Source organism: Propithecus coquereli, unplaced genomic scaffold (assembly GCF_000956105.1).
Source record: "Propithecus coquereli isolate 6110/MARCELLA unplaced genomic scaffold, Pcoq_1.0 Scaffold45, whole genome shotgun sequence".
NCBI lineage: Eukaryota > Metazoa > Chordata > Mammalia > Primates > Indriidae > Propithecus > Propithecus coquereli.
The window spans coordinates 8097761-8121132 of record NW_012150285.1 but is presented as its reverse complement, the minus strand read 5'-3'; the positions used below and the strand labels follow the sequence as shown (position 1 = coordinate 8121132).

Here is a 23372-nt window from a genome sequence, read left to right as displayed (position 1 = left end):
AAGTATGTGAGTATACATATATACACACACACACATATTTTACATAGATAACCCATTGTGCCTAATTGAAAATAACTGGCCTCAAAATGGATTATATAGAAGGTCCCTTGGTAATTCTATACATTTTGATTTTTTCCATTTATCGCTTTAAAGTTCCAGAAACCAATCTCAGTTATAGTAAAATTAGGAAATCATTATATAGGTATCACTTATTATTATAAATAACTACCGTTACCCCATTTAAAAATTACACATTTTTGTGTATTTTTATTTTCTGAGGACTAGTGTAAGAGAAAAAAAGGGGTTTCAATGAAAATTTCATGTAAATTACACCAAAAATAAAGTAACAGTCTTACCAAGATCTAAGTGCAAAAATGATTATTATTTGTACTTTAACTATCATTACAGGTAAAAAAAACTTAAAATGATAACTACTTGTATTTCAGCTCAACAAAACTACTGCGTAAGAAAGTTTAAGTGGCTCTCCTAATGACAAGTGCTACTTTTCATAATTAAAAAATGTTTAAAAATATGTCATAAATGTTTTTTGCTTTCTGTATGAGTGTCCACCACTAAATATGAAGCTATCTAATCAGCCAAAATAATCTAATGTATTATTGCTGACATCATTGTGAAATATTCAAATAACTCTATAAATTGATGTTTTTTCAAAATAAACAGCATACGTGTTTAAACTGAAATTCGAACATACGCACTCATTTTCGTAAGTCAAGTTTTTCTGACTGGAATAATTTATTGAGAAGTATTTTGGTAAATTACTGAAAGGTTTGTCATTTTATGTTAAACAGGTATCAAGCCAAGAACATTAAATTATTTTTCCCCTCCAGCGCTGCAGCAAATCACTATTAATACTATTGCCTGAGAATATGAAAGAAAACAGATATTTTTCTCTACAACTGTATGCTGAAAATCAGCAGAAAATACATATTATATTTTGATAAGCCTGACTACAAGTCAGCTTTCATGCTTTGTCAAACTTTCCAATAATTCCCAAAGAACAAGTTAAAATATTCTGGAAAACAATTTTCATTTTATCTAATTTTTAAATTTTGGGGTTCTCCCTTACTGTAAATTTAATGGAGTGGCCAAACTTTCACAAAAGCAGTTGGGTGGTGCTACTGTAAGGTATAAAACTTCTCAGCTGATCTAGCTCCACCTCCTCCTCCTCTTTCTGAATAAATTTGCCTGTTGGAATGTATAAAAGTTCATGCCACCATATTTATTAAAGAAAACTGTGGTGTGATGAACAGGGCATTTGATCTGGAATTATGTTTTTTTATTTCCAGGCCGGCTTCTGCCTCTTACTGACACTTCCGTGTGCCTTGGTTATGTCCTGTGTAAAATGTTGATAATAACTGCTCTACATCATCGTGTTTTTGTGAATAGCAAATAAGACTATGTTTGGAAAAGCTAGTTAAATATAAAGTCGTGGTATTCACTAGAGAACAAACAAACTTGCACCATTTCTCTGCACTTGGCAAAGTAACCCAACCATCTGAAATCTGCCTCTTCTCCTTATGACCTTGAGAAAAGCACCAACAGCAAAGTGCTGTGGATCCCAGGTAATGCCCAGGATGCATCCTATTAGAAAAAAAAAAGTATCCAAAGCCACTTCTTGCCTTTCTACTCTCCCCTTCTAGCTCTGTCAGTAAAGGTGATTTTGAAAGTTACCCTAGACCTGAACTTTCATAAGGGGCCCTAACGTGGGACGCCATGCTGTGCGGTTCTGGAAGTGGGGTCCTGCGGTTTCAGCATCACTTGGGAACTTGCTAGAAAGGTAAATTATCAGCCCCACCCCAGACCTACTGAATCAGAAACTCGGGGGTGGGGCCCAGCAATCAGCGTTTTAAGAAGCCCTCGGGGCGATTCTGATGGATGCACTGTTTAAGTTTGGAAATCACTGCCTGTAGCATCCTCCGGATGCGTCTATAAATGGCTCATGAGTCCAAATTGCCAGCTACCTTCTTCCATAATTCTGCAGCTGCACCGAAGTGACAGGTGAGGGTGAGAAGAAACTCTCTTCCCCGCGCTTGGCCTCAGCCTTCCTCGGGGAGACACGCCACGTGGAGAGCCACACCAAACACTAGGTGTGCGCGCTCCTCAGCCCCTGCCCGGAGGCGGATCAGGGCCTTGCCGGTCCCATTACCTGCACTAGCGTCATCTGCGAGCCGAGGGCCAAGAGTATCTTCTCGGTCTTGGTGGGGTACGGGTTGTCTCGGTGCTTGTAAAGCCACTGCTTGAGGGGCCGCGCCATGTCTTGCAGGGCCTGCCGCTTGTGCCTCACCTTCCCGCCGTTCTGCCGGGCCCTGGGACACCGGAGAGAGGAGGCCGGGTGAGCCGCGCCGTCGGGGGGCCGCCCGCCCGGCACCCCGGGCACCAGCCCTGCGTGCGCCCTCGCTCCGGGAGCCCCGAAGTGGGGCGACGCAAGGGATGGAAGCCCCAGTTTCTGGGTGGGGTCGGCGCTTTCAGCACCTCTTTTCGCAATAGCCTGCTTGTCGCAGGGGGTCACGTGGCAGTGCAGGACGCCGGCTTATCTTGAAAAGGGGGATACCTTGAACCCAGTAACCCCAGGTGAGAGGTTTAGGAGAGGATGGTTAAACGATTTGAAGAAAACTGCTAATCTAGTTGCAGATCCTGGGCAGAATGCTAATTAGTTACCCTTCCCCTGCCTGCTGACACCCGCCCCGGGCTGGGCAGGGTCTGCTGCCTGCTCTTGAACGTTCTCCGAGGAGCTCCTGCCTGTCACCTGGGGCTTCCTGGTGCCCGTGTCAAAGGAAAGGGTGCCCCCTGGACAGCGGGAGTAAAGCAAAGGATGACAGCTGTTTCCTCGGATCTTCTAGAGAAAGGGGGGAACTTTCCACAGGGTTTGTGGAAGACGGATGCAAACCCCAAAAAACACCGTAGGGGCAGTTTCCCGACTCAGGGAGAGTTAAAGTATGGCAAGCTGTTCCTTCAGGTGAAGTGAGACGACCTCAGTTCAAGCATATTCCAAGAGGGGAGGCAGCAGCAGCCAGGCCGCAGCCGGGCGTCGGGAGATGCGCTCCCCGGCGGCTCCGGGAGGTGTCGCCGCGCTGCCGCCCGCGCCGCTCGGGGAGGCTCGGGGCGGCTGACGCGCCTGCGCCGGAGCCTCCTAGGCTTCTGCCTCTTTAAACACTTCGAGATGCAATTCCGCCCGAGCCGGCTGTAGTACCGTTTGGACGAAACCTAATCTCTAGTTTACTAAGCTGCAACGCCGCAGAGCGAGCAGCTGATGCAATCGTCCAGGTGGAGACCGCCAGGACGGCCACCCCTCCCTCAGGGGCGCTCCGGGAGCCGCCGGACAGGCCGGGCAGAGGCTTCCCCCACGCGCCGGCGGCCGGGGCAGCTGCCCCCCGCGAGTTCCCGCCCCCGGACCCCCCCCCCCGCATAAACCGAAAGCGGCAGGCCCAGAGGAGCCACGCGCCGGGGACACCCTGCGGGGAGCCGACCTTCCCGACACCTTGGGCCGGGCCTGGCGAATAGCCGGGTGGTGGCGAGGGCCTCTCGTGACAAAATGGGAAGATCGCGGGGCCCGACCTGGGAAGCCCCGACTGCTTGGCCTTGCCCGGTTTCTCCGCACCCCGGTCAGTCCCTTCGGCCTCGCCCCTAGCCGCGCGCGGGCGCCCGCGACCCTCAGGAGTCCAGGTAGCGGGGGACCGAGGGGTAGTACACGGTGCCCTCGGCTTGCAACAAGCCTCTCTGGAGCTGTCCTGACGAACTGACCCCTCGCGTTTTGATAAACGGATCCCTTAAAATGAGAACGCGCGAGCCCAGGAGGCGCAGACCTGAGTGCTCGGGCAGTCCGTGCCCCTGACCCGGGCCCGCCTGTGCACTTGACCCGCGCGCCGCTCGCCGCTCGCCGCCCCCACCGCGCCGGGCCGCAGGCGGGCAGGGTGCCAGGCGTGCACGTACCCGGTCCTCCGGTGTCTCAGGCCGAGGTTGTCCTTGAGGGGCGGGCCGTCGGGAATGCCCACCTCGGGGCGGGCGTGGGGACTGTCCAGGACGCCACCGTAGGGCCGGCCGCCCCGCTCCCGCTCCGGAGCGCCTCCGTCCTCAAAGAGCACGGCGCCGCTGAGCTTGTTGAAGACGATGGTGTTCATGGTGCGGGCTGGCAGGGACGCGCGGCGCGGCCGCAGCGCCTGGGGGCCGGGCCGCCCGGAGCTCCGCAGCAGGGCTCACGTTCTAGGGGAGGAAAGCGCAGCACGTTACTTACTCGCCGAGCGTGCGCGGACCTCTACTGTCCCGGCTCCCAGCTCGGCCCTGGCGCCCTGCCGCCACGAAGGGGAAAGAAGTTTCGCCGCTACGGGACTAGGGACCCCTCCCTCTCCCCACCTGGCTACAGCCGGCCGGCACACTCCCGGGACAGGCACCTGCCTTCCTTCTCGTCCCGGCGATGCAGCCAGGCCCCCCACTCTCGCCCCAAGATCTTCCACTGGTAATGATTTTCCCCCAAAACAAAGGAAAGAAATTCCCAAATGAGTCTCCGAGTCTGGGTTTGAACCTGGCGCATACTCCGGATAGCGGAGCGGGGCAGGCGTGGGGCCGCGCGTGGTTCTTCAGTCACAACAGGATTAAAGGCTCTCGGAGCCCTCACTCGGGGCGTCAGGAGGGGTTGGGAGGAAGGGAAGATTTGGGGTTGTGAACTACCGCATCCGCAAGGCCCAGTTAATGACTCCTGGGCCATACCGGGATTTCGGGGATTTTCACGTTTTCTAGATCCTGGATGGTTTGGCCGGAACCCCCGCATCTTCTTTCGGTTACTATGCCCCGGGATTGGGGTGAGGGTAAGGACAAGAAAAGTTAAGTGGCATCAGGACAAATGCACCACATTTTCCCCCTTCTCTCCCCAGGTCTTCCTATTATTCGCTTGCCCGCCCGGGACGCGCAGGATCCCGCAGGTCCACGGTGCTGGGACTCGGGCCGCCCAGAGCCTGCGGTCGAGCTTGTCCTCTTCTGCAGCAGGGGTGCCAGACACGAGCTCGAGCCCCTGCACACCCGCCCCTCTCTGGGGTATCCAGGGACCATTTCGGGGTCTGTAGAAATGTCAGAGGCCGAAGGTCGGGCAGGGGCAGCACGGTCCACCCACCTCCCGGCCTGCGGCTGCCACCGTCCCACAGACCCTGCAGCTCACCTCCAGGGTCGCGGCGGCCAGAGGCCCGTGCCCGCCGCGCGCGGGCGTGGAGAGGAAGTCCGCACCGCCTCGGAGCAGCCGAATTACGGCCCCGAGGCGCGCGGCCACCGTCCTCCGCCCCATCTGCCCGCCTCGCCCCTCCAGGCAGCTCCCGTTTCCTCCGAGCGGCCTCCGTCTCGCTGCCAGCGCCTCCGCAGCCCGCCCTGGCACAGCGCGGGCTGCCCCCCCAAACACACACACACACACACACACACACACACACACACACGCATACACACACATACGCACACACACAGAGACACGCGCGCGCGCGCCTCGACGAGCGCCCACACTCGCCAACGCTTCCTGCCCCGCCCTCCGGCCACCACAGCAGCGGCCACGCGCGACATTCAGGACTGTGGCCACAGCTAATAAACCACGGCTACCATCAGTAATTCGTGGGAAAGGGAAGTCGGACCTCTGTGGGCCGCCGCGTGTCCCCTAGGACTGAGTGCTCCCGCGCAGACAGGTACGTGCCGGGGGTGTGCACACAGCCTCAGCGATAAGTGTCCAAGCAATTTCCATGCCCACCGCCCCTGTTCTGCAGTCAGGACCCGCCGTGTTTTCTTTTTAAATCAGTGCGCATGGTGATGTGTATTCACGCTGCTTTAGTTGTACAAGACGCCCTTCCCCAGCCCGTCCTTCTGCCCCCGACTCGGCGCTGTCCTCTTAAATACAACGACGTGTTTTTCCTAGCGAAAGCACGCCGAGGTTTGCCAGCTCGGACCCTTCCCCGGCTGTGCCAAACCCACAGAGATCGCGCTACTGACACTGGGCACAGTGTGGGTCTGCAGGCAGCAGGCGCAGTGGCAGACGGTGGCAAAGGTCCGAGAGCTCGATCCTGTCGCAAGGGGTCTGGGGACATGTGAACCGCAGCTCCTAACCCTCCCCGGGCGCCGGAGCGTGGTCCCCCGCCCCTCTTCTCAAGTCACTTACCCCGATTCACTCCAGACTGTGGCTGGGAAGCTCACTCCCTGCGGAACTGCGCCGCCCCACGCCCGCGAATAATTTTAACGCAAAGGAGGCGCGGCCAGGTGGGCTCCCAGGCTCCTCGCAGACCCTTGGGCCAGCCTTGGCGGCCACCTGGGCGCGTCCTTACCGGACCTCGGAGGGAGGTGGGGGAAGGGCGGGGGGAGCCGAGCTGCCCCGGCAGAAGGAAGGTGCGGCGCGGGGGCCAGAGCGAGCCTCGCTGGCCGAGGGGGGCACGCGGCGACGCGAGGGCTGTACCTGTGGCGGCGGGGCCGGCGGCCGGCGGCTGGGGGGCTGGCTGTCCCGCGTCGAGGCTAGGCGCACTCCCATCCCCGCCGCATGCTCTCCGCGCGGGCTCCAGCGCGCTCACCACCGCCACCGCCGTCGTCTCGGCTTTATTTACCCAGACCGGCGCGCGCGGCCCGGGAACAGGAATACCGAGGCCTTCTCATGTTTCCTGGCTGCCGGGCCCAGCCGGCGAACATCCTGCGGGCGCCGTATCCACGTTCCCGGGCCGGCGGAGAGGAAGCGTCCGCGCCCACCGGGCCGCGGGGGCTGCTATTAACCCTCGCGGAGGAGCCGCCGCCCGGGCGCCGCCGGGGAGCCCCGGGCCCGCCTGGTCCGCCCCAGCCCGGCGCGGCTCCCAGACCCGCTGGCCTCGCAGTCGCGGCGCAAAAGGGGCCGTTTCCTTCGCACTTAGGGGAGAAATTGGAGAAGCCGCCGGGAGCGCTCGACTCTGGCTCCGGGAGCTGAGAGGCTGCGGTGCAAATCCCGTGTCTTAGCTGGCCGGAGTGCCGGAAATTTCAGCACGCGTGGCTAGGCGGGAGAGGCCACTGTGACGCGCCCTACGGTTTCCTCGAGATTAGCTGGAGCGAAGTTAGTTAGAGCTCGGGTTTGCGCCGACAACGCCGGAGCGTATTGCGGGAGGTGCTTGCGCCCTGGGAGCCTCTTTTTTGGTGTCACTGGGCTTCTGAGGTCCTGCTTGTCTCAGTCAAGGCCAGGCACACACTCACCTCCCGGGGCAGGCGCGGGTGAGGCTGCATTCCCTGCCGGGCGTAGGGATGGGTGAAGGCAAGAATGGAACGAGGTGAGCCCAGGTGCCCAACCCACCGTAATCCAGGTGTGGAAGAGAGGGCGCGCCCAGAGCCAGGGATCTGCACGCAGCAAAAGGGACGGAACTTGGAAGAATCCCGAGCTGGGGCACAGTGCGAGGAGACAATCAGATTTTCTTATTGATGATGCTTTGCTCCCCCCCCCCAAGTATAAGAGAAGCGAAAGCTGAGGTTTAGGTGCAATGGCAAGCTCAGAGCTTCTGGCAGCCTAGAAGATCCCTAAGGCGCCGGGCACCAAGCCGCGGGCCCTGCCGCCCCAGCGACCTTTCCTCTTTTTTTAAAAGAGTGATTTTAGGTTTTCCCAAACTCTAAGCTATAGCATCATTTGTCCTTTTTCTCTCTAAAGGTGGCTGGCCAGTGCTGGGGCAGCGGCCCACCTAAGCACCTTCCTTTTATGTGGCCTAGAAGTGGTTAATATATACGCTAAAGCTATTATTTCCAAGACTAATCACACCCTCGAGTTTTCAAATATGTTATCTCCCAAAGTACGCGGTAGCAAGCCAGGTCGTGGCACAACCTAAAGCCGAGAGGAATGTAGGTTTACATTTTTTTGCGCACCAGGCAGAGACATACTATCATTTGATCCCCTTTCCCGATGTCCTCGGTTCTCGTTTATTATATAACTTGCCTTTGCAGAGCTCACGTCTTGTCCTTGGCGCCGCACTTGCGCTGCGGGCTCACTGCAGGCTTCGGTGCGCAGATCTCGCTGTAGGAACTTAAAGACGGGATCCACCGCACGGTTTCAGCCACCGATTTTCAGCGAGTAAGTTTCACAGCAGAGGGAGATCTAACTGATATTTAATTGGAGGAAAGAGTCGCATTCTCTTATATGGTCTCTATGAATGATGTTGGTCACCAGACATTATAATGCAATCAGCTGTAACACGCGCCTCTGACATTTTTTGGTCAGCTGTCCCAGGTAAAGCAACAGGCATGTACATAGTTGCTTGCAATTTCACAATATTCTACTGATTTATTGAGCTCCATGCTGTAGTCTGTGCTAGTACAGGACAAATAAATTCCGTTGTTTTCATACTTACCTGTATTTACACAATTTTAAAGTGCATTTAGAGGACTTTGATTTAAGAAATATTTACATGTAAGATTTGTTTTATTAAAATCTGAAATATGATGTATAGCAAAAATGTTTTTGTTTGGTACAGGAATAATATATACCTGAGTTAGTAAGTCTCAGGTTAAGTCACTGAAAAATTAATATATGATAATTCCTTTAGACTATGGTTTAATAATTAGAGTCCATTTTAAAATGAAAGAACAATGGAAGATTCATTCTAGAAATGAAATGGTAGGGAGTATCTTTCTGTAGTGTACAAATGAGCATTTATTTTGTAATAGACTAAACTTTTGTTCTTACAAATTTTATCCTCAATGCAAGAGGGAAGTTTCTTCTTCATTTTAATCCACAGTTCTAATACACTGATCATTATATTTTCATGATCTAAAATGATTTTACTCAGCTTCTTGTGCTGTATTACAATCTCAGTATATTAAATGCTGCATTATAATCCTCAGAAGAAAAAATTTCAGTTTCATAAAACACTGTTGGAAGATTTGAGAAAGTATATGTAGTTTGCGGGAGATGACCCTGTGTAGGAAAAACCATAATCTAGACCAGAAGTCAGACTTGAGCATTTATCTTAATTCTGGTCAATGTGATGCTGGTTTGGCCTGAATTTATTAAATCATGCAATGGAGATAAGAAGTATTCCACAAACTTGCCTCACACTATTATTAAGGTATTTTTCAGATGTGGAAGTAACATATTGCTATTGCTAAATCTAAAAAGATATTAAGTAAGAACATTTGGCAGAAATAGTAATCCATTATATAGGACTTAGAGTATAGCTATAAATATATGTATTTTTTACTTACTGGTAAAAAAAAAAAAAAGAACTCTTGAGTTTTAACATTTCGATATTTTACCAAGGTACCCTGACATTTCAGAATAAATATTGGGCAAAGTGTTTGAAAATAATGAGTGCTTTTAAAGCCCTTTTCCAGTTATTAGTTATGGGCAATGAAATAAATTGCAAAGCCAGAGGATGACTGCCACTTCCAGCTCAAATGGTGTAAAATAGTAAGTTTATGAACAAACAGCAGGTTCACCTCACACTTGGCCAGTTTGACTGGTGGAGATACGCATTGGAATGTAAGTGGAACAACATAACAAGCAGTGAAAGATACAGCTGTGAAACATTGTGAGCAGAGTAGTAGAATGGGTGGCCCCAAAGTGTTGCAAGGTGTTTTTGCTTTGTTTGTAATTTAATTTTGTAATGTAATAAATGATGCAGAATAAATAACACCTTCTCTCAGGGAGGGCCTTTTCCATTAGTTCAGTGTCAAACAAAGAACAGAATACAAGTGAAAGCCCCTCTTCGCCACCTCCACCCCGTCATTCCCCAGAGGAACCACTAAGAGATGGCCATTGCAGGTTTGATGTGCATCCTTTCAACCTCTTCTATTCATTCACATACATAAATACAAACAAAATTATAGTTTTGCTTTATGAGTTTTTAAAATAAATGAGACCATACTGTATACAATTGTACACACACACACACACATGCAGGATTAAACTAATATTTGCTTTTTCACTATTTCATAGAGAACTTTTGTATCAGTATGTATAAATATAAGTCCTTCTTTTGATAAACTGTGACGTAATGTTCCATAATCTACTTAACCATTCTCCTATGAACATTTTTGTCTTTCCAATTTTCACTATTATAAATATTAAATAGCCTGTATATGATTCTTGCTGCATATGCATAGGTATTTCATTGGGAATAGCTACCGAGAAGTAGAATTTCTGGGTTCAAGGAAACATGATTTTTAAATTTTGATACATACTTCCAAGTTTCCCTCCAATCCACACCGCCACTGACACATGCAAATCCCTATTTCCTCACATGCGACCCAGAGTCATGTATGTTCAGTCTCTGTTTGCCTAGATGATGAGTAAAGCAGTGCCTCATTGTTTGAGAACCTTTTCCTTTACAAGCCATTTGTATTTCTTAATTGAATTGCCTTTGCTTATATCCTTATTAGATGGCTTATTGATTTATAATGATTATTCATAAACCATTTTTCCATGATATATGCTTTATATATTCAAAATATGTTACCTGGTCTGTGGCCTGCCTTTAACTTATTTTATCTGTTTTTCAGAAGGTATAATGTCAATATAGGTCAATATGTCAGTCTTTTCCTTTTTTGATCCTGGGTTTTATGTCTCGCTTAAGAAGGCTTTTTCTATATTTTCATCTAATACTTTTAAAATTGGTTTTCACTTGGCTTTTTAATCCTTCTGGAGTTCATTTATGTATGTTGTGAGGTAGAAATCTAATTTGATTTTTTTTCTTTTCCAATTGAATAGCCAATTACTCCTATAGGATTTATTAAAGAGTTTCTCCCCATTGATTTGAAATAACTTTTCTCATACATATGGTGAATTAATTTCCATATGTAGGTTGGTCTAACAAGGCTTCAGGAGACACTGCGAAAAGCCCAACATACTCTAATAAAATTTGTCTTTAATTTCTGAAAACAATCTCATACTCCAAAGACTTCCCATATTACACTGTTTCTAATGTCAGAACATGTCAATATTGGCATACTTAGGTGCATTGCCTGGTCATGGTTCTAATTTGGATGATTGATTCAACAGTGTTCTAGGATGAGGCTGCCGTTTATCGACTCACAAGCAGGAGAGCAGTTTCTCTGGAGCAGCTGTGTTCTCTAGTGCACAGTGTGACTGCACACAGCTTTTCAAACACATTGTACAACAAAGAAGTTATATGGAACCTACCATAAGCAATATAGGATTTTTAGTAAAAGTGATGAATCTTTGCACCCATGTTCTGAAAAAATAAAATACATCTCCCTCTTTGCTTGATTTTTTATGGACTGTGAATTAGTTTTTTTCCACAAAGGAGCTGGTCAAGGTAAAAACCCCTGGCAATGATTATATATGCGTCAAATTCACTCTGGACAAAAGTGCAAGTACTCTGTTGCCACATTTTAAAAAACAAAACATTGGCTATGCGTAAGTGCAGAAAATACAAATAATAAGCAATTGATAGAACTGAGATCCAAGTGGATTAATGTCTTGTTCTACTTCAGATCCTGCTTCAAATAAGACTTGTCGTGACCCCTGAGTTCCAACAACACTTTTGTTCTCTCGATACCAAAGATCTTCAGTAACCTGTAACAGTCTACTAAATCACACACAAGAAAATATACTATGTGTTGGGGTCTTGAAGGGAACCTGGAGAACATTTCAGTGAACATTTAAATACTAGACTTACTTTCAGAAGACTAATCTAGCTTGAAAATCAATTTGCCTTTACTTCAAGAAGTGTCCGTTTTAATAAATATAGTGAAGATGTTTGACCAAAGGCTGGGAGGACTCTACATGTGGAACCAATGGCCTTCAGGCAACCTATATATATATATTTTTTTTCTTTTTTATTTATTATTCCAGGGTTTTGTGAGGGTACAAACATTATAGTTACACTTTATGTCTTTGCCTCACCCAAATGCTGGTTAAAGGCGTGCCCTTCCCTCCCTTTAGTGCTCTCCGTGTCCTTTAGTTGTAGATTTGCTCCCCAATCCTCCTAATCCCTAGGGAGTATTTCTGCCATGTGATCAACCTAGTGTTGATCAGTTAGTACCAATTTGATGGGGAGTACAAATGGATCCCGTTCTTCTGCTCTTTTGGTGCCCCACTTTGGATAATGGGCTTAAGTTTAATCCAGGAAAGTATAAGAGGTTCTAGATCACTGTCGTTTCTTATGATTGAGTAATATTCCATTGTAACATATACCAAATTTTAATAATCCACTCATGGATTGATGGGCACTTGGGTTGTTTCCACATCCTTGCAATAGTGAATTGTGCTGCCATAAACATTCGGGTGCAGATGTCTTTATCGTAGAATGTTTTGTGCTCTTTTGGGTAGATGCCTAATAGTGCTATTGCTGGATCAAATGCAACCAATATATTTTTAAAGATTCAATTACTGTATGTGCTTCAAACTGTGTCAAGCTTTCAGTTGACTCCCCAAAATCCACCGTCTCTGCTTCCATTTTCCATCTATGTGTAGGATATCCGAATAAGTTTACCAAAGGACTGAATGTGAGCAGAAGCGATGTGCAACTTCTGATTGATACACTTGGAAGGAAACTGCTTGCCCCTGCCTTTAACTCTTCCTGTTTCCAAGGTCTGGAGCGTGAGTGTGTTAGTTCAATCCGGCTGCCATTACACAATACCATGGACTGGGTGGCTTAAACAACAGAAATGTATTTTCTCACAGTTCTGGAGTTCGAAGTTCAAGATCAAGGTGCCGACAGGTTTGGTTTCTGGTAAGTCCTTCTCCTGGCTTGCAGACAGCACCTTCTCTCTGTGTCCTCACGTGGCCTTTCTTCTGTGCTTGTGCCAGGAGAAAGGAAGAGAGAGAAATCAGGCATCTCTTCCTCTTTTTGTAAGGGCACCAGTTGTATCAGATTAGGGCCCCACCCTTATGATCTCATTAAGTTTGATTACCTCATTAAAGGCCCTATCTCCAAATTCAGTCACATTGGGGGTTAGGGCTTCAATCTGTGAATTTTAAGGGACACAGTTCAGTCCATAAAAGGCAGTGACCCATGTCAGCTGAGCAGATAACAACCTAAGGAAGAGCAGAGCCACAACACGGAAGGAACCTGGGACCCTGAATGGACCACATGGGTTAACAGGTGTCAGGCTAACCTAGACCTGGGCTCAGAAATTTTTTTGTGTGAAGGGCCAGATAGTCAATGTTTTAGGCTTTGTGGGCCACGTGGTCTCTGTTGTGATGAATCAACTCTGCCATTATAGTGCCAAAGCAGCCATAGGTATTTGACTATGAATGAGTCAATGAGTAAGTGTTGATGTATTCCAATAAAACTTTATTGAATGTACACTGAAGATGAAAATTTATGTCATTTTCCTGTGCCACGCAATAGTATGCTTCCTTTGATTTTTTTCAGCCAGTTAAAGATGTGAGAGTTATTCTTACCTCAGAAATAGGATCAGGCAGTGGGCTAGATGTTGCCTGAGAGGGCTTGTGTTTGCTGGTCTCTGACTTGGGCTACTCAGCTCTGACTGTCATGGGAGACAAATAAACCCCCCTTACTGAAGCCACTGTATTTGCGGGTTCCCTTGCTATAGGAACTTAACCTGTACCCTAAGTAACACACGCCTGTACAAAGATGATCTTAGTGGCCACAGGTGGGCTAAGGAAAGTGCTTTTTGGATAAGTAGAGGCTACCACACCAGGGAGAACTTAGAAAGGAGATGGAATGAAAAAGCACTTCTTCCCTTCCCCTCCTGAGACTGTGTTGCATGTGTTTAGAGAATCAGCCTAATTATTTTTACATTTATTTGTTGCTATGTTTTTTTAAATAATCTTAACCACTCTTCTTTTATTCTTTCCTTCCTTCCTCCTTTTCTGTCTTCCTTTCCTCCCTTTTTTCCTGCTTTCCTTATTTTTCTCTCTTTCAGTTATTGATATATCTTTAGGCACAATATTGGTGTTTGGATTTTGATGCTGATGTTTCTAGTAATCATGGAAAATGGTGATTAATTTTCAAGGATTGCTGTTTTCTGGCTGACACCCACCTCCACCATCACCACTACCACCAAAAACTCCCACAAAAGTTGAATCATTTTTATTGTTTTCTTTTTAGTAATCAAGAATAAATATTTATGGGGCACCTGCGTGCAAAATCCTGTGCCAAGAATTGCATCAAATTTGATTTAAAAGACATGATCCTTGCCTAGCGTACAAACCTGTTAGGAAACCACAGGAAAACAAATATACCTCATCGAAAATGTTTTACGGTATCTGATATAAAGATTGCTTGGACCCAGTAAATCTATAAATCATCTGTCGAAATGCATGAGGGAGCTTAAAGATGATAGAATGACCATTTTATGTGTCTGCTAAAAATTTTGTAACCCTATTACCAACATCCTTCCCGAAAACATGCAAAAAGAGAGCATTATTTCAGAAATTTGAGCCTGATTGAAAAACAGTATTTTCACCTCTTACATCAGGCTTTTTCAAGAGTTATGCCAGAAACTTCTGGGTTTCAAGAGAGATTTTTAGGACTTCCGTTGAGAAAAAAAATACAGTAACGGTAAACACATGGAGCTTAGCTCAAAATTTTTCTTTCCTCCTTGCCTTGTGCATGTCTTCTTCGCACCTGCCTCCCCACGCTCCACTGTACGTTCCTCTTTTGGAAAAGTGCTGTAGGGAGAGGGGTTTGCAAGAGAGGTGCTGGTGTGCATACACTTGTCATGGGTGGCAGTGAAGTACTTCCTGGGGCTTACAGAGAGAATCCTCCACCCATCCCCAGCATGAAGAGACCAATTCTTGCCCCAGTGTCTGGGCCACGGAACCGCAGGTCAGGCAGCAGGTGCAGAGAGAGCACTCGGGTCTCACAGCAAACCTACGTTAGCAGCCATCTTTTTGTTTTGATGTTTACTGGTCTTCCATAAGAGTGCTTTGATGCAGGCTGTCACAAATCCTTTTTAAAAGGGAGTTTGGGACTAGGAGAGAGGGAAAAGGAAAAAGGCATTAGGCCAAGGAATCGTGTAATTTAAATAGTCTGAAGTCTAGGATAAGGGGTGAATCTGCAATATCCAAACTCATAACTTTTTCTCGAACCTGCAGTAGCAATCAGCTCACGACATATGTCCTGATACTGCTCTTTAAGAGTCTTATAAATAGGGATGTAATTAAGGATATTTTAAAAATTTACAGAATACTTACACAGCACTTCCTGTATGTCCACACACTATTCTATGCTTTGAGCTCATGTAACTCTCACAGCCACCCTTTGGGGTGAGCACCCATTAGTACCCATTTTGTAGACGAGGACGTCTAGGCATAGAATTGCCTTGAGTCACAAGTTGGTAATTGATGGAGCTGGGATTTGAACCAAGACAGGCAGGCACCCTAACTTGTGTGCCAAATCACCTAACTATACCATTTCTTTGAAGGTACAAAGGAAGAGTAGAGAGAAAGAACTTTAAACCCTTGTCTCCATAATTGTAGGCCCAGCTAAATGTGTGTTTATTTGTGTATCTTTTGTCTCCTTGCTTAACAGCAGGAAATTCAATACCAATGCATTCGCTTGTCATTCTGTATGTGACATCTTTTCTAGATGGGGAGCAGGTGGAGTCCCAGTGTCAACTGGAATAGGATGACTTTGCGCAGCTTCGACATCACGGTAAAAAGGCTGGGTTTCATGTTGATCTTCGTGTGCGAGCTCACACTCAAAAGCCAGTAACTGCTGAAAATTCTGAGAGTTCTCTAAATCTGGAGAACATCCTTCCCACTGGATGATGAAAAACAACATGCTTTGGAACAGCCCCAGCAATCCTGAAATGTTGTTTCTTTGTAGGAGCAGACACAGCAGGATTGTAAGTGGCTTATCCCAAGTAGGCTGAAAACCAGTAGCTTTGATGAGGAAGCCTAAGGAGATGATGGTGGCCTTACAACTTCATGATCCTTTTCTGGTTGTTTTGTCTGTGTTTTGTTTTGTTTTGTCTTGTTTTCATTTGTTATAGCTGTCAGGCCTACCCCTAACATTTGTGGAGCTCAAGGCGAAAGTACAAATGAACGCCCACATACCATATGTCTTAATATTTAAAAGTTAGAAAGCAAGCTAAAACACTGTTAGGTCACATCTGTCTCATCCTTCTACCTTGACAAATATACTGTCATATTGAAAAATCGAAAACTATGTATAAAGTTAGGATTTTTTTGGGAAAATATCAAAGACAAGTAAATTTAATTGTTATTGCACATGTCTGGATATTTTGTTGTTGGGCTTGCAATGTTTAGATGAATAATAAAATGAAAGAGATAAATTAAGAATTTATTATGTACTTATTCCAATAAATTTATTTTTCTTATTTTCATTTTAGGAAAAAAATCACTAATTGTGTTAATATAGCCAATATTCTCTGTTAATTTGTGTTCTGAAGGATTACAAATAAAATATAATTCTATAAAAAGTGTGCAAAACTTGAACACATTTTCCTCAAGAATGTACAGTAAAATATAGCAAATTTTAAAATTAAATTCATTTTTATAAATATTTATGAAATTCTGTTTTTATTCTAAAGTACTCAAATTATACATAAAATTGAAAGAAAATAAAAATTATATTAATGAATACAGAATTTTAAATTAAACTAAAATTTTATTTAAATTTTGGAAAAGTAATTTGAAATATTTTTATACAAATAAAATTATTATGATTGCTAGTGTTCCATGCACAGTTGGTTTCACTGTAAAGTATTGGTATCAGATTTCATGAATGATTTGTCTAGATCTATACATTTACTAATATAGATGTGGTATGAATTGTTTAATATTGCAAAATGTTCTTTTGCTGTGAGTTGCAACTATTGCAAAGCTTTGCTAAATATTGAGTATCTCCAGAGCCATGTATTGGAAAGGCAAGAAAATGATGCCAGACGCTACTAGGAAATAATAACCATGTGAGGTACAGATACATTGCATTCATGCTTTCTGAGGAGGGGTCGCTCAGTCGATTAATTTGTCTTTTCTCCCTGCTCTAAGAAGCAGTATCCACCTCCAAAGTTCTTATCAGCACAGCCCACACCTTTACATGTGGATGTGATAACCTTTTACTTTGAGAACATAAGGCAAACACTATGTAGAAGCACTGTGCCCTTCAGCACTCAGTCCCAAATGACTCTGTGTGTGTGTGTGTGTGTGTGTGTGTGTGTGTGTGTGTTATTCGTGCCCTTTTAAGAGAAGGGTTCTGGGAAGTAGCCCTTTGCCTGGGTCTAGGGGTGGTACTGGTTGTTAGAAGTGTCTATTTATATATTTACTTAAAAAATTTATTAAACTTGGCCTTCTGCTGAATGAAAAGGAAATTATATCTACTGAAGCCTTTCCGTGAGTTTGTCCTCTGATGATCCCACAAGGATGAACACATGCCACAAACCCTGGAATGGCAATGGCGGGGTCGCTGTCCTAGTCCTTTTCTGCTGTGATAGCAAAATACCCAACACTGGGTAATTTTTAAAGAACAGAAATTGATTTCTTACAGTTCTGCAGACTTGGAAGTCCAAGACCAAGGTGCCGGCATTCAGTGTCTGGTGAGGGCTTTCTTGCTGTATCCTTACACAGCAGAAGAGATGGAAGGAAGTGAACCCACTCCCTTAGGCCCTTCTATAAGTGTGCTGTTTCCATTGGTGAGGGCTCCTTCCTCATGACTTAATCACCTCCTAAAGGCCCCACCTCTTAACACTATCACATTGGCAATTAAATTTCAACATATGAATTTGAGGGGACACATTCAGACCATAGCAGACACTATGAAGCCCTGCCTCTGCAACATGGGTTTGTAACAGGGGCAATTGTTACAGAATCATTCTTTAGGAAATAATGTCTTCACTGAAGGCCAAGAGGTTTATACACTTAAACAAGGTTAGTTTTGCAAATTTGACAGGACAAATAAGGAAATAGCAATTATGAGCACCGCATGTAGCTCGTGGCTGCCACTAGAATGCCTTCTTCATAGGCACTTGTGGTCTCCGGAGAATGCCTTTTATTTCCTTCAATGTCAGGCTTTTTTTTTTTTTTTTTTTTTGAGACAGAGTCTCACTCTGTTGCTCTGGCTAGAGTGAGTGCCGTGGCATCAGCCTAGGTAACAGCAACCTCAGACTCCTGGGCTCAAGTGATCCTCCTGCCTCTGCCTCCCAAGTAGCTGGGACTACAGGCATGCGCCACCATGCCCAGCTAATTTTTTCGCTGTATTTTTAATTGTCCAGATAATTTCTTTCTATTTTTTTTTGGTAGAGATGGGGTCTCGCTCTTGTCAGGCTGGTCTCAAGCTCTTGAGCTCAAACAATTCGCCTGCCTCGGCCTCCCAGAGTGCTAGGATTATAGGCGTGAGCCACCGCACCTGGCCAATGTCAGGCTTTTTAACATGTAGCCTGTGAGCCACCTTAAGGAGGGGGTACCTGTTAGAAATGCAGGTTCCAGGTCCCAGCTATGCATGCTTAAAGTCAAGTTTTCTGGGCTTTGGGGTCTATAGTGATGCTGACACTGATGCTTCTCAAACCATACTTTGAGTAAAATTCGTCTGGAGTATGGCCCTCAATCTTTTTTGATTGTACACTCTTATCAGTAAAAATATGTAGGGCAACTGGCTCTAATGCATATATAACCATTTATTTGTAAACAGTATAGGTGGAATATTGTGGTAATATATTATGTAAGTTGTAGAACATGCAGAAATAGAAAGCTTGTTTTAAAAGGCAACAATGAAATAAATATTTTAAAATAATTTTGTTTTATCTGTTAATGATACAAAAAGATTTTTTGTTTCCACCAAAATACTGTCAATAAATAATTATAGGTCAAGCACAGTGGCTCACACCTATAAACCTAGCACTCTGGGAGGCTGAATTGGGAGGATTGCTTGAGGCCAGGAGTTGGAGACCAGCCTGAGCAAGAGCGAGACCCTGTCTCTACAAAAAATAGAAAATTAGGTGAGTGTGGTGACATGAGCCTGCAGTCCCAGCTACTTGAGGATTGAGGCAGAAGGATTACTTGAGCCCAGGAATTCGAGGCTGCAGTGAGCTATGATGACACCACTGCACTCTAACCTGGGTGACAGAGTGAGACCTTGTCTCAAAAAGAATTATAAAGTAGTGTAATTTGAATTGCTTCATACTTCTAAAAAAATCTTAGTTTAGCAATGATTTAAATGTTAGGGGACCCAAGTTCAGTTTGTAGAGATTTGTTTTTAATGCTGTTGTCTCTTTTGTATAGCTATGATAGGTTTTCGCTTTGAGTTTACCATGAGGCTTACATAAAACATCTGACAGTTATAAGGGGCCAACAGTTAAGCTGATAACAACTTCGATTACATAAAAAAAACTCTACACTTTCGTGTTTACTTTGGCCAGCTTAATGACTATGTGACGTGGTGACTTTTCTCCCAGGAGTCCTGTGTATGCACAATATACATATTTTTATATTGCGTATCCCTTAACAAACTATTGTAGCTTTTATTATTTTTAATACTTTTGTCTTTTAACCTTTATACTAAACATGTATGTGGTTTACACGCCACCATTACAGCATTAGAGTATTCTGAGTTTGACAGTGTGCATACTTTTACCAGTGAGTTTTACACTTTCATGTTTTCATGCTACTAATTAGCGTTCTTTTCATTCATACTGTCATCTCTAAAAGAGATATCTCAGGATAAGACATAGATTCACCCAGAAGAGGGGGACTTCTGACTGTATTTGCTACTAGTTTTTAGCCCCATCCACAAATTATGCAAAAGGTTTGGCTGAAATTATGCTTTTAAGTCTTCCTGGATATCAATCAGTTCTTCTTATAAATTGTTCAGAAAGTGCGGCATTTTTATTTTCAAAAAAAATGACTGTAATAATTCGCTGAAACTTTTTAAGAGATTCTAAAATAGATTTGAAAATTCTGTTCCCAAGTTTTTAAAGTGGGATAAGAATTTCGGTAGGTGACAGAAGTAATTTGCAGGACATAACCACACAATGACGGGTACATTCCTAAATCGTCAGTGTCCTTCGGAAAGCAGTTATTTTCTCAATTATTGTTAAATGTCATCTTTACCTGAAGGGGGCAGATGAAGAGTGTTTTATGTATTTCTTGTTTTTAAATAACTGTAAAGTAGATTTCCTTGAGGATGGAAGTCACATCCTCAGGAAGGTGAACACATTTTTGTGCTTTAAGGCTGGAGCTTAGGAGACTTAAAGGAAAGTGAAATGATAAGACTGCCAAGAAACGGGCAAAGGCTAAATAACAGAAGGCCTGTATCCTATGCCCACTGTTTTGGTTTTCATCTGGTTAGAGTGGAGCAATCACAGATGCCAACCATGAACATCTCTGATCCACTGTGGGAGAAGGAGAGGTATCTCTGGGATGACTTTCAGCCCTAAGAGACTGGGTAGATAATTGGATCCTTCACTGTAAAGAGAATAAACAGGAATAAGAGCTGATATTTATGGAGCAGGTGTCAGGCATTGTTTTACAGCGTTCACGTGTATCACTTCATTTAATACGACACTCTAAGCGCACAGTTTGATGGTCAGCCTTTTACGGATGAGAATCTGAGCTCAAGGTCCTACAGTGACTAAGTAAAGGAGCCAGGAGTCCAACAAATTTGGGTGATGACGATGACTTTAGTTGTGAACATGAAGAGCCAAAGTGCTGGTCTGGTGCTGGGTCTACCGATTATGACTCAACTCTGGCTTCCTGGTGAGACGGAGGAGGTGCTCTGGAGTCCCTGGTGTTGGACTCTACGCACTTAGGAAGCCGACCTCCCTCCTGCTGAAGCTGCCTTCTGTAGTCTTGAATCTGCGCACAGTTCAGAGGTTAAACTAGCTGAAGGCATCAACTGATCTTGGGGAGCATTGCTTTCCTGAAGTCTATAGACTTCTTGGCAGGGATTCTCTTCTGGTTGCGTTGGATATCATCTACTTCGGAATTTGTTTGTTTAATTTCTGTGACATACAGCGATGCGACATTAGTGGCGGGAGCATTTCCTTGGACCATTATCATTATTAGTTTGCGCTCTCTTGGAGGACTTCTTTTGAACGAGTCAACATAGCAGCGTACTTCTATCCCAGGCATTGTGCTAGATTCTTGAGATAGTTGGTTTCTGAGATCTGTCCCTTTCTCTTGGGAAGATTACAGTCTAGAGAGAAACAGGTAGGTGGATAGTAATGAATATGCTGTGTTGAGATCATTTGTGGAGATAAAAATGACGGTGCACAGACTTGGGAAGACAGAGAAGGCTTCCAAAAGGAGTGATTTGGAGTCAGCCAGGTGGGGGGAGAGGGTTGGGGTAGAGAGGAGCTTTTGGAAGGAATCATTCATGCTTTATCATTGTACTTGAAAACGGATATCATATCACTCTCCACCTGCATCCACTCCACTTCCCTCTTCCTGGATCTCCTTCCATCTACCCTTCTGCGTTTTTTTCTTCCTTCCGTTCTTGAAAAGAGAATCAGTTCCTTATCATCATAAGACACATTATTAGCAATAACCATGGGGGGTATGAATAAATTCTCGCCAGTAGTCCTTACCTAGGGTTGAAAGTTCTCTGCTTAAAGTCATCAAAAATTATTGCAGTAATCAGTGCTAGATGCCAGAACGATCTAAAACCCTAATGTCATTGAGCCATGGCCCTTCCACCCTCAGCACACAATTCTTTTAGTTTCTTAACAAAGAAATACAATTATTGTTACAAAAGCCAGATACGAAATGCAATGAAAAAGCTAGAAAATAAGGTAAGCAAAAGTAGGAAAATGAAAGCACTGTATTTCTACCACCCAGACATTATCAAGTCAATAAATTTTTGTCTTATAGTCTGCTCATATTCAAAATCCTCAGTTATCCCCAAAGCACCCTTTAGAACTAGTCTGTCCAATCAAGAGTCAAATTGAGGCCCACATAGTGAACTCGTTATGTCTCTCAGTTCCCTTCTAATCTAGCCTCTTCCTTAATTTTTTTTTCATTACACACTGACTTGTTGGATAGACTGGACCAATGACCCCACAGAATGAGCCACCTTCTTAATTTGTCTGGATGCTTTCTGGTGCTGTCATGTGACTTTTCCCCATCCCCTCTATTTTCTATTGATTGATTGATTGATTATTTGCTTATTCTAGAGATGGGATCTCACTCTGTTGCCCAGGCTGGAGTGCAGTGGTGTTGTCATAGCTCACTGGAACCTTGAACTCCTGGGCTCAAGTGATCCTTCCACCTTGGCCTCTAAAGTGTCTGAGACTATAGACACATGCCACCATGCCCGGCTGATTTTTTTTGTAGAGATGGGGTCTCACTATGCTGCCCACGTTGGTCTTGAACTCCTGGCCTCAAGTGATCCTCCTTGCCTCAGCCTCCCAAAATGCTGGAATTATTGGCAGGAGCCACGAACACCTGGTCCCTCTATTTTCTACATGCAGAAAGTTAGATCTAAAAGTCTGCTGGGTTGACATTGAACATTTTGGTGGAATGTGTCCCAAGTGATGGTTTGTATTTTGTAGTGTGCCATGGCAAGAGATACAATATTTGATGGTTTCACTGTAAGTGGGGCTAGATTTGACCACTGGATTGGAGTGATGAAAATCTGATGCCTCCATTGTATACTTACATTTTTCTCCTGTGACTGGAAAGAAGTCTTTGGTGTTACTTTGGCACTCTGTGAATGTCTGGGTCCCCATTATTCATGCACTTAATGCTTTTAACACTAGTTGATAATCCTGGGTCAATAATTTCATCAGGGATTGACAGTGAGTATCATCTAATTCAGTTCCTCTTTCTCTCTTTGTAGGTGGAATTCTTTTATAAAATATACATCAAGTGGGCATTTTTTGTTACCCTGAAATATAGTCTTACTGGAAGGAAAGGATAAATGTTTAACTTTTCCCCATTAGATACGTTTTCAAAATAAGGAGCTTGCTTAATAATTGCATCGAGTGATAACACATAAGTGTGGATGTGTGTGGGCGGCAGCTTTCTCTTTTTTTGAGTATCTTTATCCAGTCGTGGATTTTCATCATTTCAATCTAAAAAAAAAAAAGTCACAGAATTTATTGGCTTTGTAACAATTGCCCCTGCATCCCTGCAACATTTTTGGTCCAAGAAGTTATGAGTTGAACAACTCAGCATTAGTTTTTTTTTTTTTTTACACTGAAGTGTTGTTTAAAAGAAACAGACACAGCCAGTTCTCCAATTTTATGAACATTTAAAAAAATGAATTGGCGAGAAAGTGAAAATATCTTTCAGTACACAGGATGAGCCACTCGGCCCAGAGAACGCCTTCCACCGACTGCAGTGTGCGAGGTTCACTTGAGCAGCCTCACGTCTTTATAGACAAATTCTCTCCCGAAATGGGAGTTTACTAAGGCTGGAAGCGAAGAACTGTTCACCCATACCATCATAAAGATGAGATGAATCTATTTGGAGAATTTTCTATTAATACTTTATTTAAAATACA

The 23372-nt window shown here is 44.9% G+C and overlaps 1 protein-coding gene across 1 annotated transcript in view; it reads right to left on the bottom strand.

Moving 5' to 3' along the window:
* The window catches only part of MKX (mohawk homeobox), a 70297-nt gene extending 63099 nt beyond the window's left edge, over nt 1-7198 (bottom strand). Inside the window, exons 1-3 of the mRNA XM_012654849.1 lie at nt 6437-7198; nt 3952-4221; nt 2164-2327 (exon numbers count right to left, since the gene is read on the bottom strand). Coding sequence (XP_012510303.1) covers nt 2164-2327; nt 3952-4139 — 352 coding nt within the window. The 5' untranslated portion in view covers nt 4140-4221; nt 6437-7198. The remainder of the gene's footprint in view (nt 1-2163; nt 2328-3951; nt 4222-6436) is intronic.
* Between the last annotated feature and the right edge of the window lie 16174 nt (nt 7199-23372).